Source organism: Bemisia tabaci, chromosome 3, assembly GCF_918797505.1.
Source record: "Bemisia tabaci chromosome 3, PGI_BMITA_v3".
Taxonomy (NCBI): domain Eukaryota; kingdom Metazoa; phylum Arthropoda; class Insecta; order Hemiptera; family Aleyrodidae; genus Bemisia; species Bemisia tabaci.
This window is the reverse complement of record NC_092795.1, coordinates 44,802,533-44,820,125: the sequence shown is the minus strand read 5'-3', so window position 1 is coordinate 44,820,125 and position 17,593 is coordinate 44,802,533. Positions and strand designations below refer to the sequence as shown.

Genomic DNA, 17,593 nt, shown 5'->3' with positions numbered 1-17,593 from the left:
AACCTACTAAAGGGGATCTGTGGAACAACCCCAGCTCCAAAGGTGAATTTGGAGGATCTAGCCTGAAAGAGAGGCCCACACTGGAAAAAAGAACACATTGGATCTAGAGTCCAGACTCTTAAAAGCATCGAAAAAAAATACTCTCGATTCAATCAGATTTAAGCTTAAATCAAGAACCAAGCCTCTTAATTTGAGCGGATTTCCTTTTGAACTAAGCTTAAATCTGATTGAATCAAGAGTCCTTTTTCTTGTCAATCTTTTCAAGAGTCTGGACTCTAGATCCAATGTGTTTTTTTTTCCCCAGTGTTCCCTTAAACATTTCTAGCAAAAGAAATGTTAATCTCAATTGCTAGATCGCCAGTTTATTTTATCTTAAAAAAATCATAAAATGTTCTTCTTTTAAAATATGTAAAAATTGAAATTTCAAGTATAATTTTTTTGCGTTTTCCTGGCTAGCAATTTGCACTGGGGAAAGCTAGACTAACTGCTGTTTTGTCTGAAAGGACGTAAATATTTACGCTTTCACTGCCTCATCTCACCTCTCATTTTTCTCCCAAACAAGACTCATTATGCTCTTTAAGTTGTATCAGTCGGTCCATTAAAATTAGATTTACCAAATTTTGAAAGACACTTGACTTCGATAATTTGACGTTACTGCTCTTTTTGATAACACGGGTGAATATGATTCGGCCAGGGTGTCTAGCGTCAGGATTTTCCTGATTTTCTCGATTCTATCAAGATTTGAAGTCTCTCAGGATTTAATCCCGATTCCATCGGGATTTGAAGAAAAATCGGTCGTAAAATCAGGATTTGAGATAAGTCGGCCGTCCGCTTATTTTCCGTTAATTATCCGTTATCCGTCAGTTAATTTTTCCACAACTGGAACAGTTTTTTATAACTGGTGGAATCAATTTTTCTGTGATAGACAAGTAAATCACATCTTTATTTAATTCTATAAATCATGATACTTGTTTCCTTAAATTACAGATGGAACAAGAAGAATAATTTTTCTGATCTTTTGATTATTCACCTCCTTTTTTATTTTCGTAGTTAAAGATATCTTCTTTAAATTAATAATTATCATTATTTTTAATGAATAGCCTGTAGTTAAAAAGTCAGGATTTGGTAAAAAGTATGAAATCAGGATTTAGCGTCAAAAATCAGGAAAAATCCGGATTTCATCAGGATTTTCCTAAATGAAAAAAAAACAAAAAAACTAGACACCCTGTTCGCCGAGAATTTATGGGCGCACATGGCAACGCGAAAGGATAAGCCCGAAACTAATGGAACCGATAGTGAAATCAAAGAGTTCTCGGAAAATCAAGCGGAGGCCTAGGAGTCTCGCTCGCAGCGCGTAACGTGACACTTATACGTATGACGTATACGCAAGGAATGTTGAAATTATTAATTATTTCGCAGTTTTTGCGTCCTGGCTCCAAGCTCCAATCCCATATCTCCACTCCGCAAAATAACATTTTAATGGACTTGTTGTCGCTCTTCTCCCGCCTGCTTCGTCTCCACTCGTCATGAACGACTATCGACATTTCCCCATTTGAGCTGTGGTAAAGAATCGAATGTTAGGGAACACCCTAATAATCGATCCTCTTCCATAGATTTAAATGGTAGATCGATCGATATATCGCAAAGCACGCAACGCCACTGTATCGTCTCGTAAACTTTTAATAGGAGCTTACACGCTCTGGAGACGAAACGTGCATTGACCGTCAAGAACTTCTCGGCTGCGGCAATATGAGTTGTTTTTCGGCGACACTCTTCGCAACTCTCTGTTCTTGAAGTTTCGACTTCCGTTCAATTCCTTTCATTCGTTTACTTACCTACCTACTCGTGGCTTCCTATTACTTTCGCTTCATTTCGCGCCCCATTTTCCTATCCAGTGAGCTCAATACGTCACTTACATCTCGCTCACTTCTAATGAGTTTAGTTGTTTTTAGCAATGGCTGAAGTCGGAAAATGCGAATATCCATTGCAACGTTTAAAAATCTGCATTTATGTCTCGGTTCTTTTTTTTTTTTAATAGAAAACGAACCGAATTATCTCCTTGGAGTTTTCTGCGAGCATTTTCGAATGAGAGAAGAAAATTCACAGAAGATTTCTGCCGTGCTTAGCAAAAACGCCCTAAATCCATCAAGAATTTTCCTCGTTTTTTTTTTTAAATTTAACTCTTTATAAAATAAAAACTGTTTTATCTATGCATCTCAAATTTTCGGGCTAAGCTCTTGATAGTATTTGCGAAAGAATTCTTTAAAAACATTGTCCCAAGGTACACAAGTTTTCTGCTATAATACATTGTTTCCATAAAAATGTAAAATGGCGTTTACGGCGTTTTTACGTTCTCCAGCAGATTTTTCAAGGAAAACTGCTGTTTAGTTCTCGTTTAAAAAAAAATGAAGTCTGGCGACTTGTAGAACTGAATTTTATTTTTGTCTTACGAAATTAACAAAATCATACTTATTTCCAACTAAAGTGCCAATAATCTGGAAAACACGTTTTGAACGTAGACTGTAGATCTATAAAGTAACGGCAGGCAGTTTCCACGGGTCGGTGAAACGTTACTGCGAATAAAAATATGTGCCGTCATTGATCTTACTTTGTTGATGACAGCAGTGGTGACATCTGTAGTCGGCGTTTTTCATTACTGACGTGGCCTACGTGAAATTTTAGACCCTTGCTGTCGAGAGCACAAAGCATCAATGTCATATGGAGCGGTGTTGGTAAAAAGAAACAAAGTTTTTTGAAAAACAAGTTTCATCAGTTAGTAGCGGTCCATTTTTTTGTCCATCAATTTCAATAATGAGCCCGCTGTAGGAGCACTAATATCTTTGATGATTCACCTGGGTGTCTTGCATCAGGATTTTCCCGATTCTATCTGGATTTGAGGTCAATCAGGATTTTATCTCGATTTCATCAGGATTTCAGGAAAAATCGGTCGTAAATTCAGAATTTGAGAAAAGTCGGCTGTCCGATCGGATTTTTTTATGCTCGCATACGCTTATGCAGAAATTTTCATTTCTTTCCGCAAAAAATTAGGATTTGATCAGGATTTAGCAGTCAAAAATTAGGATTTTATCAGGATTTCTCAAAATAAAATGAAATAAAAAAAAAAAAAAAAAAAAAAAAAAAAAAAAAACTAGTCATCCTGTTCATTGAATACTGAAAGGTGTCTAATGTGATTTTTGTGGTGGTGTTTCAGATGCAGCTTACCAAGGCTGCCCTTGTCCAATCCAGCCGTGTCCAAAAAACGTCCATACTGGGCCTCTTACTGGTGTTAGTAAGGGGTCTATGAACAACTCTTCAAACACCCTACCTCCACTGGGACTGGCCCTGCCGAAGGAGCCGCCGTGCGCGGGGGCCTCGGGCCCGCCGAGCCCGGCCCGGGGCAGCGCCGGCATGGCCCCGCCGCCCACCTCCGTCGCCACCGCCAGGAACCCTCTGAACCAGCTCAACCAGCAGCCCTGGAGCGGCGCCCCCGCCCCCTCCGCCGCCACCACCACCACCACCTCCACCGAGACCCAGAAGCCCGAGGCCCCCGAGACCGGGCTCCTCACCATCAGCAGGGTCCTATCCGACTGCATCTCCAACAACTTCGCCGAGCCCAGGACCGATCTCAAGCAAGAGGAAGAGATCTACCCCAGCACCCTTAAAGAGGTCAGCAATCAAATTCTCAAACCTCTTAAACAAAAATTCGAACAAAAAAAAAAAAAACACATTGGATTCAAGAGTCCAGACTCTTGAAAACTTTGACAAGAAAAAGGACTCTTGATTCAATCTGATTTAAGCTTAAATCAAAAGGAAATCCGCTCAAGTTAAGAGGCTTGGTTCTTGATTTAAGCTGAAATCTGATTGAATCAAGAGCACTTTTTCCTGTCGATGTTTTTAAGAGTCTGGACTCTAGATCCAATGTGTTTGTTTTTTTTTTTTTTTTTTTTTTTTTTTTTTTTTTTTTTTCAGTGAAGGGCGCGGTAAAAAAAAACGGGGAAATTCAGGGATAATTCAAGGAACAGGGTTGCCACAGTTAGGGAAAACCGGGAAATGTCAGAGAAAATGAAAAATGTCAGGGAAAATTTGTTAGATCACTTTCATTTGCTTTCTAGAATGGGTTGAAGGTTTCGAACAACAAATTTTGCCTGAAAACTATTTTTCAATAATGCCCTCTGAACCATCCGGCACATCTTCGAATTCCACCGAAATGTGTCAGGGAAATGAGGGAATTTGATTTTCTAAATTCTGTGGCAACCCTAAGGGAATTGGCTGCAGCGACTCGGAAAATTCGGAGAATTTTGCGAGGTGCTTTTAACACTAGTGGGTGTGATTTAAAGGGGGAAATTCACAGAGGAAGCTTTTTTAGAATGCCAGAGAAGGTCAAGGAATCCGAAATTTGGGAGTCAGGGAAAAGCGAAAATAGTAAAGTCTGGGAATTTGATGATGAAGAAATTATGGAAACCCTGGATATTGACAGGAGTGTCGGTGAAAAATTGTTAGATCACCTTTATTTACTCTCCCGAAAGCGGTTGAAGTTTCGAATAACTAATGTTGGGTCCTCGCGTTTGGAAGTGGTTACTTTAACCAGCCTGCGTATTGACAGGGTTGCCGGCGATCTGGGGTCCGGGAAAGTTAGGGGTTGCGGCTCGGTTAAACAAGTTGTTCCGTAAAAATTTGAAGGAATGTACTTCTCAGGGAAACTTGCTAGTGCAACCGTTCTGGTACCCTTCACCATGTAAAATTTCTGGTCAACATCACGGTTGCTGTCAGAGTGTCCGCTGTGTACAGCTAAAAAATGGGGAAAGTGGGAAAATTTAGAAAAACCCGTTTTGGAAAATGTCATGAAGACAGTTTATTGTTTGGAAGTTTTTTTTTAAACGATTTTATAAAATCATAACTTAGGCGGGGAAAGGTGAGACATTTCAGTAGAATTTCTGGTTTCTTTTTATACAACTTTTAATCGTTGATTAAAGAAAGCCGGAAAATGTTGTCATTTTGGTCAGAGAAAAACATAGATTAAACAGGGAATCTACTTTCTTGAAGTTTTTACGTACTGTGACCATGTGTTGCAAGTATAATGTAGGATTTTGCAGAATTCGAAACCAAAATAATAATCTTTGATTATCATTACAGGTGCCGGCTGTGAACCTCCAAGTAAGCCAAGAGGAAAAACCTAGTAATTCAAGTAGCAACCGCAAGCGGAAGAAAAGCCCTGAGAAAGACAACGGCAAGGTGAAAAAACTGAACAACCAAGTAGAGGTGAAAACTGAGGAGGTTCTCAAGCACCGCATTGAAAACCTCACCAATGGCCCGGTTATTAACAATGATCTCAGCAAAGGCCCGAAGTTGAACAACCAGTGTCTGAGCAGCACATTGAGCAACAAACTGCTAAAAATTACTAAAAGTCTTAAGAGTAAGCTGGAGTCGACAAAAACGGACTCCAGTGAAAAGTCTTCGACGAAAGAGTCAAAGAAAAAGCGAGAGCATATCAAGTCACGACGGAAATCCTACAATCTGCTAACCGCGAGTGGAAACCTTGACCTGGCAGTTGACTCTAAGAAGAGAAGAAAATCTATCAATTCTCTGTCAACGGACCTCAGTTTACAGAATGTTGACTTCATAATCAAGAACTCGGAGCTAATATCATCGACCATCGACTGTCATCAGGTGGCGCAAGACCTTGGTATTGTTGGAGTTGACACCTGTATGCTCGAGGCTAACAACAATGACAAGAATCAAAACTTAAACAAAATTTCAGCGCTATCCTTACTAACATTCAACTCAAATTGCAAGAAGAAGAACGGCGCCAAGACGGCGAAAAGCGAGCTTGGTATCGTTGCCGCCACTGCAGCCGCTGCCCCCTTGGAAATCCTCCCCCTTCATACCAAAGATAAAATTCAAGGGAAAAAACTACAAAAGAAAAATTTAACTCATTCTAAAGGTAACATTATTTTCCAGTATCTTTTTAAATTCATTATCAGCATTACTATCCACTTAAAGTAGATACAGCATCATGAAACTAGAGAATATAGAAAAAGATCAAAACCAAGATAACAATCAGCAAGTATTGATTAATTAGTTGCCACAAATACCAGTCGATTGAATCAGGTTGTTACAAAGCTCAATTACACGGGAAAAAATACTTACACAGGTTTTGAATGGCACAGAATTATTAGTATGCTAGCTGCGGTTTTCAGCGAGTTGGATAAATTGTTTATTTATTTTACCCCACTACTATCTTACCTTCCTTCAATTTAGAGGTAAAATTTTCTCAAAGGAGGACAATTTTTTGTCAGAAAAACACAATAGTTATTGATATGCATTCGATGAAAGTGTCTCAGTTTCCGATAGTATAGTAGCACATTAGCCCAAAAAAATGCAACAAAATTCAAACGGTTTTTAACTTTTCCAGGTTGTAAGTATTGTTGATTTCTCCCAAATCGTTGTTTTTTTTCTTGCGAAAATGAATCCTCAAAAGATTCTTATCTTTTTTTCTCTCTTTTTTGCTCTAGGTTCCAGTAAAACTGAAACTTGTACCAAACCCATTGTACCTGTTATTTGTAAGAAACCGACCACTGATGTGGTGAATAACTGTCAAGAGTTAGTGCCCATTTCTAGTCTTAAGAAGAGTTTACCAACTTTAAAATGGTCTAATGGCTGGTCATGGGAGGGCCAACCGTTCAAAGCGAAAGTATACTTAACAGTAAGTCATCAATCTTTACTCTCTTATTTTTTTGCCTTAAATCTTTAATTTAATAAATATACTGTACTGTATTGTATGATACGGTACTACTCAATCATATAGTTAGACTCATGTTATCTAAAGACATTGGATTTTTATTTTATGTTGGGAATCCAGGATTGTTGAAAAAAGCCTAAGTATTATTGATTATTTTTCATTTTTGTCGCTAAGATGTTCAAATGAACAAAACATATGGAAACAATTGGACATATTTTTATCAAACGGAACTATGTGCATTATGACATGAGCCCTGTTATGCACATATTCTTATGGGTCTCACGGCTCATGGCTTAAAGCACATAGTTCCGTTTGATAGAAATACGTCTAATTGTAACAAAAAAAAGCAAATCTGTGATTTTTCCCTCTCAAACTTTTTTGCACCTAAGAATCGAAAAAGAAAGGTTTGGTTCCAAGGACAAACCAAACCTGAAATTTGTTGTGCGGTGTTATTTTCCAAGGACAGGAGTTTAGAACTTTTTGATTTTATGATAATTATGAAGAATGTTTTTCTTTTTTCCTTAATGTACCATTGTGTGTATTTCAGAATGACAATCCACCTGTCGTAAGGAAATGTTACCCTGCTATGCGGCACACAGAAGGTGATATGATCAGTTCACGTGACTGCATTCTCCTGAAGTCTGGTCCTCGCAAAATTGACCTTCCATTTGTTGCCAAAGTCTCCTCTTTGTGGGAAAATCCAGATGATGGTGAGTTTACTCCAACACGTTATAAATTGAATGATTCTCAAAACTCCAAAATCTGAGGGCATCTTTGAATAGTATTGATAAGTCATAACTCATAATTCTGAGTAAGGTGCCATTAAAAGTTTAGAATCAGACATTTTTTAAAAATCTTTACGAACTTTGATGTATCAGAAAGTTATTTTAAGGACCAAACTCTCATAAAATACGTCTTATTGACTTTGCAGGCTGGGTATAACTGTGACTATGGAGTAAAATCATCTAAGAATTTGCCATAAAGCTTATTTTTGGAAAGAGTTCAAAGTCAAGAGTTGGAGAGTGGAAGGGAGTGGAGTGTTGAAAGTCTGCCACGCTTCTCTAATAATGTCGTCAATTTGAATAGGAAGATTTGTTTAATTTTTGAGTTTTGCCAGAGAAACCAAAGACAGTTTTTAAGAAAATAGGAACTGATTTTTGCTAAGTTACCTTAAAACCATCACTAACTGCAGGATTGTACATTTTTTGGTTGTTTTCAATTGCATTGAAGGAATGGTTCCGCCAAAATTCGCATTATTAATCATTTTTGAAACTGCATCAACGTATATGAATTTTTTGTACCATGCGACTTTAGCTAACCTGTTGATTCTTTGCTTAAAGAAGAGAAAAAAGGTCACACTTTTTAATTTACTAGTCTCAATTTGCTAAAAGATTTTAAGATCTTCTGGACATATTTTTCACCAGATTATATGCATCAGTACAGTTTCAATGCTAATTTTAGAAATAAAGTCGAAAGGTGCTGAATCTCCCTTACAGTCCTCTGATAGGTAACCTATATCCTTCATGCTTACTCAGATAGGAATGAAGGAATTCTTTGGGGGAAACTGAAAGAAGAACAAATTTCTTACGGTGAATATAAATATTTTATTTTATTATTATTAGTTTAGATTCTACGTTTTGGGTCACATGCTCTTTCCTTCAACGCTCACTGTCTAAAGCACAATTTAAACAAATAAACTTGTACTCAAAGTTTTTAAAATTTTACAAAATGAATTTTTGGAGGCATTCAATTTGAAGTTTTTATTTTTCCAGGTGAGATGATGGTTTCTCTCCTTTGGTACTATCGACCAGAACACACAGAGCAGGGCCGGCGCCCTGAGGACACAGTTGATGAGATCTTTGCGTCAAGGCACAAAGACACAAACAGTGTCGCATGTATCGAAGATAAATGTTATGTACTAACATTTAATGAATATTGCAGGTAAGTGCTTTATTTTGCCTCTCAGTTTGTTTTAAACTCCTCTGGCTTGTATATTAATGGGGGATGGACTGAAATCTGTGCTCTTCATTGACTTTTTCTCGCCGATTTTGTGTAGTTGTATTTGCTTTCATCCAAGAAATACTATAGATCCTGGACTCCAGTTGTAGTCAAATCGGTTTGAGATCCAATGCATTGATTGAGTTTAATTTTAAGCCAACAAAAGACAAGAACCCTTACCTATGAGACCAAAGAACCATCTGTGATGAAAAAAAATTGGAAAATTTGAAGAATTAAAAATAGGATTTAATAACGAAGAAAGTATCTCATTCGATTTAGCGATCAATTATTTGTAATGCGGTGCTTTTTGTAGCCAAATCTATTTCTCCCTCCAAATTTTGCAATTTTCCAATGATAACGAGTCCTTGGACTCATGGCTTTCAAGCCATAATTTATCTAGATTCTCAACCCTATTAATGGGATGTATTACATGCCAGTTCAACCATAACCAAAATCTGATATAAAGCTCCTCAAACCAAGAGAGCCTATCTTCTTTTCTGGAGAGTGATTTATGTCCTGTTTTGAATGGTTCACAAGTGGAATGTTGTTAATCCTGGATGATATTGAGGTTGTGTAACTGCACATTCACTTTTGAAGTAATAATCAAGCCATTTCTTGTATGGACAATTGAAAATTTACTGTGGCAGACTGCAATGTAGTGCATCATTTGCAGCTGAAGGATTTGAAGGTCCCACTGGAATTCATCCCTCAAAGTTATATACCTCTACCAATGTTTCTACATATATATAAAGTAAACACCTGGTTTTGCTTGACTTGCGACAAATTATCTTCAAAATTATCCAGTTTTAAGAACACTGTAAAATTTATGTGTGGCTAAGAATGGCTCAATTTTTACCTGGTTAAAAAGTTCTCGTTTTAGCTCTACAGATTGTAAATTGAATTGAAAAGTATACGTAGTGCAAATTTACATCCCCAAATAATTTTGTTATGATTCATGATTTATTTTCTAAATTTACAGGTATCGAAAAAGTATAAAGCGGGTAGAAGATTGTGTATATAGGACCAACACTGTAGTACCTGCCCCTGAAGATGGGAGATACCCGCGATTCAATCGCCTCCCCCCTGGTCGAGTAGCACCAGATCTAGTTTTCTTCTGTCGACGTGTTTATGACTTTAAGCAGAAACGCATCCTCAAGAACCCTTGTTAATAGTTATGTAAGTATCAATGTCGATCGGTTTTTTCCTAGCTCTTAACACCTATAGTTTGCCTTCAAAGAGATCTCAGTAAGTCGCAGAACTCTATGCACTTTCTACAGTCTAATCCAAAAGTAAAAATTAATATTTAAGTGAAAAATCTTAAATTAAATCGAAAGACAAGGAAGACCTATAGAATTTTACAAAAGGAAAAACTTTTTTTACATTTATTTGTTAAATTGGGGAGATTTAAAGGTAACCAAATCTTTTTATATAGACAACTGAGTTAACTCAAGGTTCCTGGGGAATGAATTATCGAAAATGAGTTCAGTTAACTTAGCAGGCACCTTGACTTAAATGACTTTATCCACCAGTGAACTGAATATAGCAGAAATTCAGTGTGAAGAATTTTCACTGCTTAGGAACTATTCATTCTTTGAACCATTAATTAGTCTTGTGCACTCAAGATTTTAATAACACTAAAAACTAGAAAATTGGAATCAATGAATGGACCTAAAACCTCCTGTTTGCTTGTTCCAGGAATCCCATCCATACAAAGTGTTCTTCAAAGGGCTTTCATCTCTGTTTCTCAGTCGGAAGTGATAGATATAGACAATTTATAATTTATTTTGTTCTTTTTTTTACCTCATTGTACTCTAAATTTTGTGATACTCCTCAAGTAAAAATGGGAACATGAGTCGTACTAATCGGCAAGATTCATATCAGCAGTCAGCAGAACTGCTGGCATATGACTCAGGTTTCCAAATTTAAATGTTATATCATATTAGTTAAGTTTATGTTGACCAAATTTAGCGAACTAACTTCTATAAGATTGACTTTTAGGCAGTCTGTTCCTGTAAATAACAAATGTAAGTATTGTAAATAATTCCCCTGCAAGTTATTGTCCTCTATTTTAGTGGGCATTTTGTGTGGATATTCCATTTGCGTCACTTTCAGAACTTACTGCAGAGTTCTGGAATCCCGCTTTAGATTGTGTTTTATTGTAATTATTTCTTATTCACTGAGTAATTTATTGTGATTAAATGTTAACTAAATTTTTAAAGGAGTTATTTTTAAAGAAGAAGAGTGTTGAAAATTTTATCTTAAAATCTGACGAAAAATCCATATTTTTTATTACTTAGTGCTCGAAAAATTTCCGTATGGTTTTAATACATCTTAATCCAAATTTCATGTATTTTTCTCGTGTATTTGTACTCTATGGGTGAGAATCTTAAGCTCCCACTTTATTCTTAATCTGAAAAATTGCCAATTCAGCTTTTCAAATATGTTTTCCTAAATTTTGTCTGTATTTGGAGCACAAAGTTTGGAAAATTTTCTCCGTTGAAAATTATCTATGTTTAAACTAAGATAATAAGCATCCAGCTTATCACTTCTTATCTTTTTAAGTTGGTCTAACTTCCTCCCATTATACTCGCTATTTTTTTCAACAAGCAACACTTTTCTTTTAATTATCTTCGGCTGGACTCACTATCTTAGCTTTGACTGGAAAATTTGCAATACCTGTTTTCCTTCTGTTGTGGTAGTATTGTTTTTTTTTATTGTTTTTCATTTTTTTTTTTTCAATTTTAAAATTTTCCAATTGTTGATCAACATTGTTGCATTCTTTAAACGCTGCACTTCCTAACGCATCAACCTCATTCTGAAATCCAGAGACTCTCTAATGAAAGAGGATTTGATCATACTTTTACTATAAAAGAAGAAAATCTGCAACTTATACTTAAGAAACTTGAACTTTGGTTCTCTCTTGCTACGAAATGAAAAATTGAGCACTCGACAACTAAGTCTCAATATTTTCTCTTTTGTAACAAGACCAAGAGTTCCTACAAAATTTTCTTTTCTGTTCTGTCATATCTGAAATTCTGATTTTACAATGATAATTGCATCAAAAAGAGGTTTTTTTTACTGCTCTTGTTCTCAAAACTCAGCAAGTTGCCATTTTGCTTAATGCTCAGCAATTGCAATTTTAAAATTGCTATTGCCTACATGTTTTCGTTCAGTAATCTCTAAATCTGAAAGCTCTAATTTTAAAAATGAGGTTTGTGTCTCATATAATTAAATACACTTATTAATTTTAACATCTAAAGCAGTTCAGGGCCAAAATTGTAAGACTCATTGCTCCAGAATTGCTCTCCACTGGCTTCTTGCTAAGTTTTTCTCTTTGAATTATTTTTACTATTCCTGTGAAATAATTTATTCAATTCTCAAATCGCATCCCAAGTCCTGCCTTTCACACTTTTAAATTCCAATCTGAAAAATGTCAGATTGGAATTAAGATGATATCGGCCATTAAGTCTAAATCACCAATTACTGTATGGATATAGTTTTGGCTTAAAAGTTTGTTTCTTGAAGTCGTGCAGAAGTAATATTCCTTTTAAAGCAGATTAACTTATTGCCCAACTGATCCCCATATTATTTGTCTTTTAAAATCACAGGAATTTGATAATTGGGTCAGGTTTGAACCTATTATAAAACTGAAAAATTATTGCAAGGAAGCCTTTTTTCTAAATCATGTGTTACGTCATGAATCATTTTCCAGAACAATCATAGAACTGAGCCGACTTGTTATTCCAATTGTATGCCATGCCGCCTACTTACTTAATTTAAATTATTATTAAGTTCAAAAATTCTTCAAAAGTGAGTCATACTTTTACTCGGTCAATATTGCTGCATAACTTAAAATCTCCGTAATGTTTTAATATGTTTTTGAGTGATTGGACTTTAACATGAATGATGAACGAAATTTACTTTGATTTTCTTCATTTAATTTTTTTTAATTTACTCCGATTTTTAACTTCAAACCTCTCTCAACACCTCCCTTTTCCTTACTAGCTTTGTTCGGTTCAAACTGTCGTCAGACACATTTCCCACTTGTTTTTTTTATTCCCCTAATTTTATTTCTCGCTTTCTCGTTATAAGTTAGCACCATCATTGAAATCATCTGTAATTATTTGTTTATACGTAGGCTTTATGAAACCCATCACTTGTCAAAGTATTTTAACATGTACATACATCAAATGTTGTAAAATCAGTAGTCTGACCTCATCATTTTATGTTTGTTTTAGCTGATTCAGTTATTTTGCTTGTTGTCTGTTTTTTATTATTTTTTGTTTATTATACTTTTTTCTGTTTTATCAAGTTGCACCAATTCTCTTATTTTCACTGAACTGCTTTTATTTGTAAATTTGCAAATGCCTATGTTTATTTCATGTTTCTCTGTATTTTAATGTTTTTCCAAGTGTTTCCAATGTTTTATTTTTTGATTTGCTGCAGGAGCAGTCAAAATTTGCATTCTTCCTCATCTCTAAGTGTTTTGAGCTTGCTTTCATGTTAATCCAACAGTAGCTTAAACGTGGAATTTATTTTTATATTCTGACTTATAGTGCATCAAAAAATAGGTAGTTCTCAAATTTTCTTTTTAGAAGATCGAAAATGGGTAAAATTTTTACATGAAACTATTAACTTTTCATGGAAAAATCTATCAGTTTCATAATAGCAAACTCAGTACCTACAGCTCTACCGTTAGAGATCTTACAACACATCTTCTGCACCCACGTTTGTAAATTTTCCTCCTATAACGTCCCTGAAATCTGTTCAGTTCTCGCCAAAACTCTTTCTCATTACACTAAGCAGTTGACCGTAAAATTGGCAACACTCTGCATATTCTAAACAACCAAGGAAAGTCAATTAAGTGTATTTCACCCCAGAAATAGATCTCTGATGTTTTTCTGTTGAAGTTATTCAATTACGGGTGTCATATCTAAGCAAAATAATTTCTTACCCTTTAATCAAACATCAGCGCCAATTAGCTGTATTTTCAATGTTTTTATAATTTTTTCAATAAATTTATTTTTGAATTTCTAAATTTTCGTGGGTTAAAAGAGACATGCAGTATTTTGGCTGATAATGCTGAAAACAGCTTTTACAGAGAGTAAATTTAAAGTTTGAGACTTTTAGGGGAGGAAAATTTCCAGGCTTTTAAACACTTCACCTGAAGAATAAGGAGGAACTGTTGTCATGCTATTCGTAGGGCATACTTTTCACGTTCATCCTGTTAATGTGTGTCATACTTGATGTGATGTTCTTTATCTTTGAAAAATATTTCCTCGATAGACATGGTGTAAATTTAGGTTTCGTAAGTACCTACATTATTTTTACAGTAGATGTTTTTGTTCTAGTTTTTATAGTTGCGTAGTCTGCCTTTTAGGTGCCTTTAAGTTAAATGAAGTTTGAATTCAATTTAAGTGGGAAACATACTTTGTCGTCAATTGCATGTACCGAGAAGTCTTGCAGATGAAGGGATGGTTATGTATTGTTTGGCTTCTTTTTTAAATCCACATTCATTCTAGCTCCAGAGTATCATGAATTTGGAAATTGTGAAATTATATTTTCTTTGTTGTGAAAACCAGCCCAATCAAACCATCTAAAAATATATTCAAAAACTGACTTCCTCACACCACAATTGTTTTTTGTTTTGCTTCGCTACACTCTTAAAATTTGGTTCCAAGGTTTTAAATTTTGGGCCTCAGAGACAACAACTTGCTCATTTTTGTCAACTATACGCCAACTTATCGTGAGTTCTCTGAATATGAATTTTAATGTAGCAAAGAAATTTACTGTCCCTTCACTGTTCTTCTCTATTGACATGTCAGTAAACCTGGGAGATCTCTCGAACGGGTTTATTAAAGGAATGGTTAATTTTGTGTTAAACCATGTATCTTACTAATCTTTAAGATTTAAGTCAGATTTTAATGTACTTTCTTGTATAGTCACGTAATGTTACGAGGACATGAAATGCAAAATTAATTTGTCTGTAAAAGATGTGTATATATTTATGTATGTTCAAATATTCATATATAAAATATATTCTGAAGAAAAGAATTTAATATTAAATAAACACACATCCACAAACTTACTAAGTGTATTCATTGCGTTTGTCTTCAAAAGCAAAATTGAACTCTCTTGCAGTTCAATTTTGATTTACTTTTTCACATCAATTAAAAATCCCAATAAAATGAACATTCCAGTTTTCTTGCAAGTTGGGCATAGCTTTGAAATTTAAAAATTGACTTTTTTTAAGAAACTAGTGGAATTAACATTGCATATTAAATTTTTCTCGTAAATTTTTAGAATCTTGGAAGAATTTATTTAGCCCCCTATCAACAAGTCACATTCAAATATGCTCAAATTACCATTAAATTAACTGTATCAAATCCCTATAGCAGTATTGCACTACGGAATTTAAAAATTCTCCAGCCAGAAGTCCTCTTCCCCACCTAATTCTGGTAAAAAAACAAACTCAAATGACACCCATCGCAGCGGCCATAAACTTTGAGGGTTGTTAGCTGCATTGGCCTGAGATGCATCAGACAATCAGCTCAGACATCCACATGAGAAGCAGCCCATGTAAATACTAGCTCAAGCGCATTGATTGTCTATGGTTTCAGTTAGGAAGTTTTTCATTCATAAAGGTCTAAGAGGAGGAGGTGGCTATTCAGCTGCTAGCGTTTTCATTTCTTCAAAGTGAAGAATTATTTTAAAGACAGAGAATTTTTAGGCAACTAGTGCAATGCTACTTTTATTTTTTATCCAGATTCAGTAGCAAAACTTATCTGAGAGATTTCAAAGTTAATAATGATACTTTTTAGACTGACTTAACATTCATTTAGCTTGAATGTGCATTCTTTTGTTTTCAATCAGAGATGCTCTGAATGCATCTAGAGCAAAAATGAATGACCCTGCTCTCTTTAATAAATTTCGCAGCCCTTATCGCAATTGCAACAAAATATATTGCAATCACCAATACCACAACAGTACTTTCCTGGTGTTCTGATTACTTCCTTAGATAGTCCAAATTTGGGTCCAAGACAAATTTGAATGTCCCTGTCTGTGGAAGGCTGCCTTTTTCCACAGCAGTCGTGAGAAAAGAAGTCAAAAATTCCACACTCCACCTCAATTAGGTTTATGCAGATGACCATGATGACGAAACATCCAATAAAATTCATTTTCGCCATCTTTCCAAAACTTTCTAAGGTTTCATAAAGAGATATGATGCACTGAGCTGAATTCCTAAAACAGTCAGAAATGACAACATGTACCTAATTTATCGGATGGACAGAAGGAACAAAGTGCTGCATGAAACGACCTCCTTATAATAACATTCATGATAACAATAATAATGACTCAGCTTTCTCCTGGTCATGTCCAAGTCCATTAATCTCATGTTGAAACACAAAACTGGTTGGTTTAATTAAGGAGAGCTTCAAAGTAAGAACTCATAATAGTCTAAGTGGACTTGCCTCTCTGAGCAGCTGCAATCTGGGGCCATTGCTACCTGCTTATCTCCCATATTTTACAAGCCCTTCTTAAAACCCTTCTAATCATACAGTATGGAGCCATGCTTATCAATAGAAGCCAATATATCCAGTAGGAGAGCTAGTTTTTATAAGAGAGAAAAATAAATCTCTTTACATGGGTAGAATGGCTCAATTTATTACCCACCCATGAAACAGTGCCATAAAATTGAAGTTATTCTTCCATGTTCCAAGTAAGTATTCTCCATAAATGGTTACCCACTTGTGAGACAACTTATGAATAAATCTTACTGAGCTTTACACGGATGTCTGTTAAAACATTTACTTTTCACAAAAAACATGAAAGAACATGCAGACATACCTATCAGAAATTTTTATGACAGAAAGACACTACCTATAGAGGACCCACCAACTTCCTAGACTTGTTACCTTGGTAGGAAAGGAAGAAAGGTGCAATTTGATGCCAGTTAAAATCATGTTGCCAGGCTGTCTCATTCTCTTGTTCAGACGTGTCTTTTTCCAAAATGACCAACTTAATTTACTCACTAGTACATTCTTTAAAAGCGTCCAGGAGATCTTACTACACTGAGTCCGGTTGCATTCCTCATCACTCTGCCACGGAGCAATCGATTGAAATTCCTAGTAATCACATTGCACAAGAAACTTAAGTTGCCAAGTTGCTCTGTCATTTCCTTAGTAGCCAAAATATAATGTGTCATGCCTATCATCCTATCAAGTTAGATAAGAGAAATAGGAAAGAATCAGAGACGCAAAGATAGGAGAGGAACGTGTGACAAGGATACTGTGCGCAACCATTCGTGCCCCCAAGCAGCTCATATTGCCATCACAGTTATTGAGGGCGAAATGGACGGAGTGAGAGCCGCGCAGAGAGGTGAGTAACGTGTGATCTCTGCCGGGTCAGTGCGAAAGTGACAAAACTGCTGCGTGCAACTATACGTGCTCCCAAGCCGCTTATATTGCCGTCATGGTCATTGAAGGCGAACTCGACGAAATAAGAAACACGCAGTCATGCAGTTGGGCGAGTAATTAACATCTGTTCCTTGCCGGACAGAATTAGAGACACACAATGCGGAGAGAAATCAACGTGTGTTCTTTGCCTTCGTATGCCGGAATCACACGCAGAATTCGGCAGCTGAATGTGAAAATCAACTATATCGCTCAACGGCTGCACTTTCGCAAATTCGAGTTTTTTCATCCAGATCAAAGCACCAAAGACCAGTATCAAATATATTCGAATAGTTCAGACAAATCCGACATTATCCGAAGGATACTGAGATGGTCGCTGAATTTTGCGCAAAATTCAAGCATCGGGCCGATGAACTCCACATTCAAGCCACATTTAACTCTC

At 36.0% G+C, this 17,593-nt stretch overlaps 1 protein-coding gene and 1 long non-coding RNA gene across 2 annotated transcripts in view; one reads left to right on the top strand and one right to left on the bottom strand.

Annotated features, from left to right (window-relative positions):
* Hers (Histone gene-specific Epigenetic Repressor in late S phase) overlaps positions 1-14,825 on the top strand; it is a 218,855-nt gene extending 204,030 nt beyond the window's left edge. The window contains exons 5-11 of the mRNA XM_072298436.1: positions 3,212-3,666; positions 5,134-5,941; positions 6,513-6,703; positions 7,287-7,449; positions 8,512-8,680; positions 9,717-9,913; positions 10,433-14,825. Of these exons, the coding sequence (XP_072154537.1) occupies positions 3,212-3,666; positions 5,134-5,941; positions 6,513-6,703; positions 7,287-7,449; positions 8,512-8,680; positions 9,717-9,906 (1,976 nt within the window). The 3' untranslated portion in view covers positions 9,907-9,913; positions 10,433-14,825. The remainder of the gene's footprint in view (positions 1-3,211; positions 3,667-5,133; positions 5,942-6,512; positions 6,704-7,286; positions 7,450-8,511; positions 8,681-9,716; positions 9,914-10,432) is intronic.
* LOC140224269 (uncharacterized) lies at positions 14,775-17,534 on the bottom strand. Its single transcript, XR_011899568.1, has 2 exons — positions 16,487-17,534; positions 14,775-15,979 (listed from the first exon to the last, which is right to left on the bottom strand). It is a non-coding gene; the product is annotated as an uncharacterized lncRNA (long non-coding RNA).
* Between the last annotated feature and the right edge of the window lie 59 nt (positions 17,535-17,593).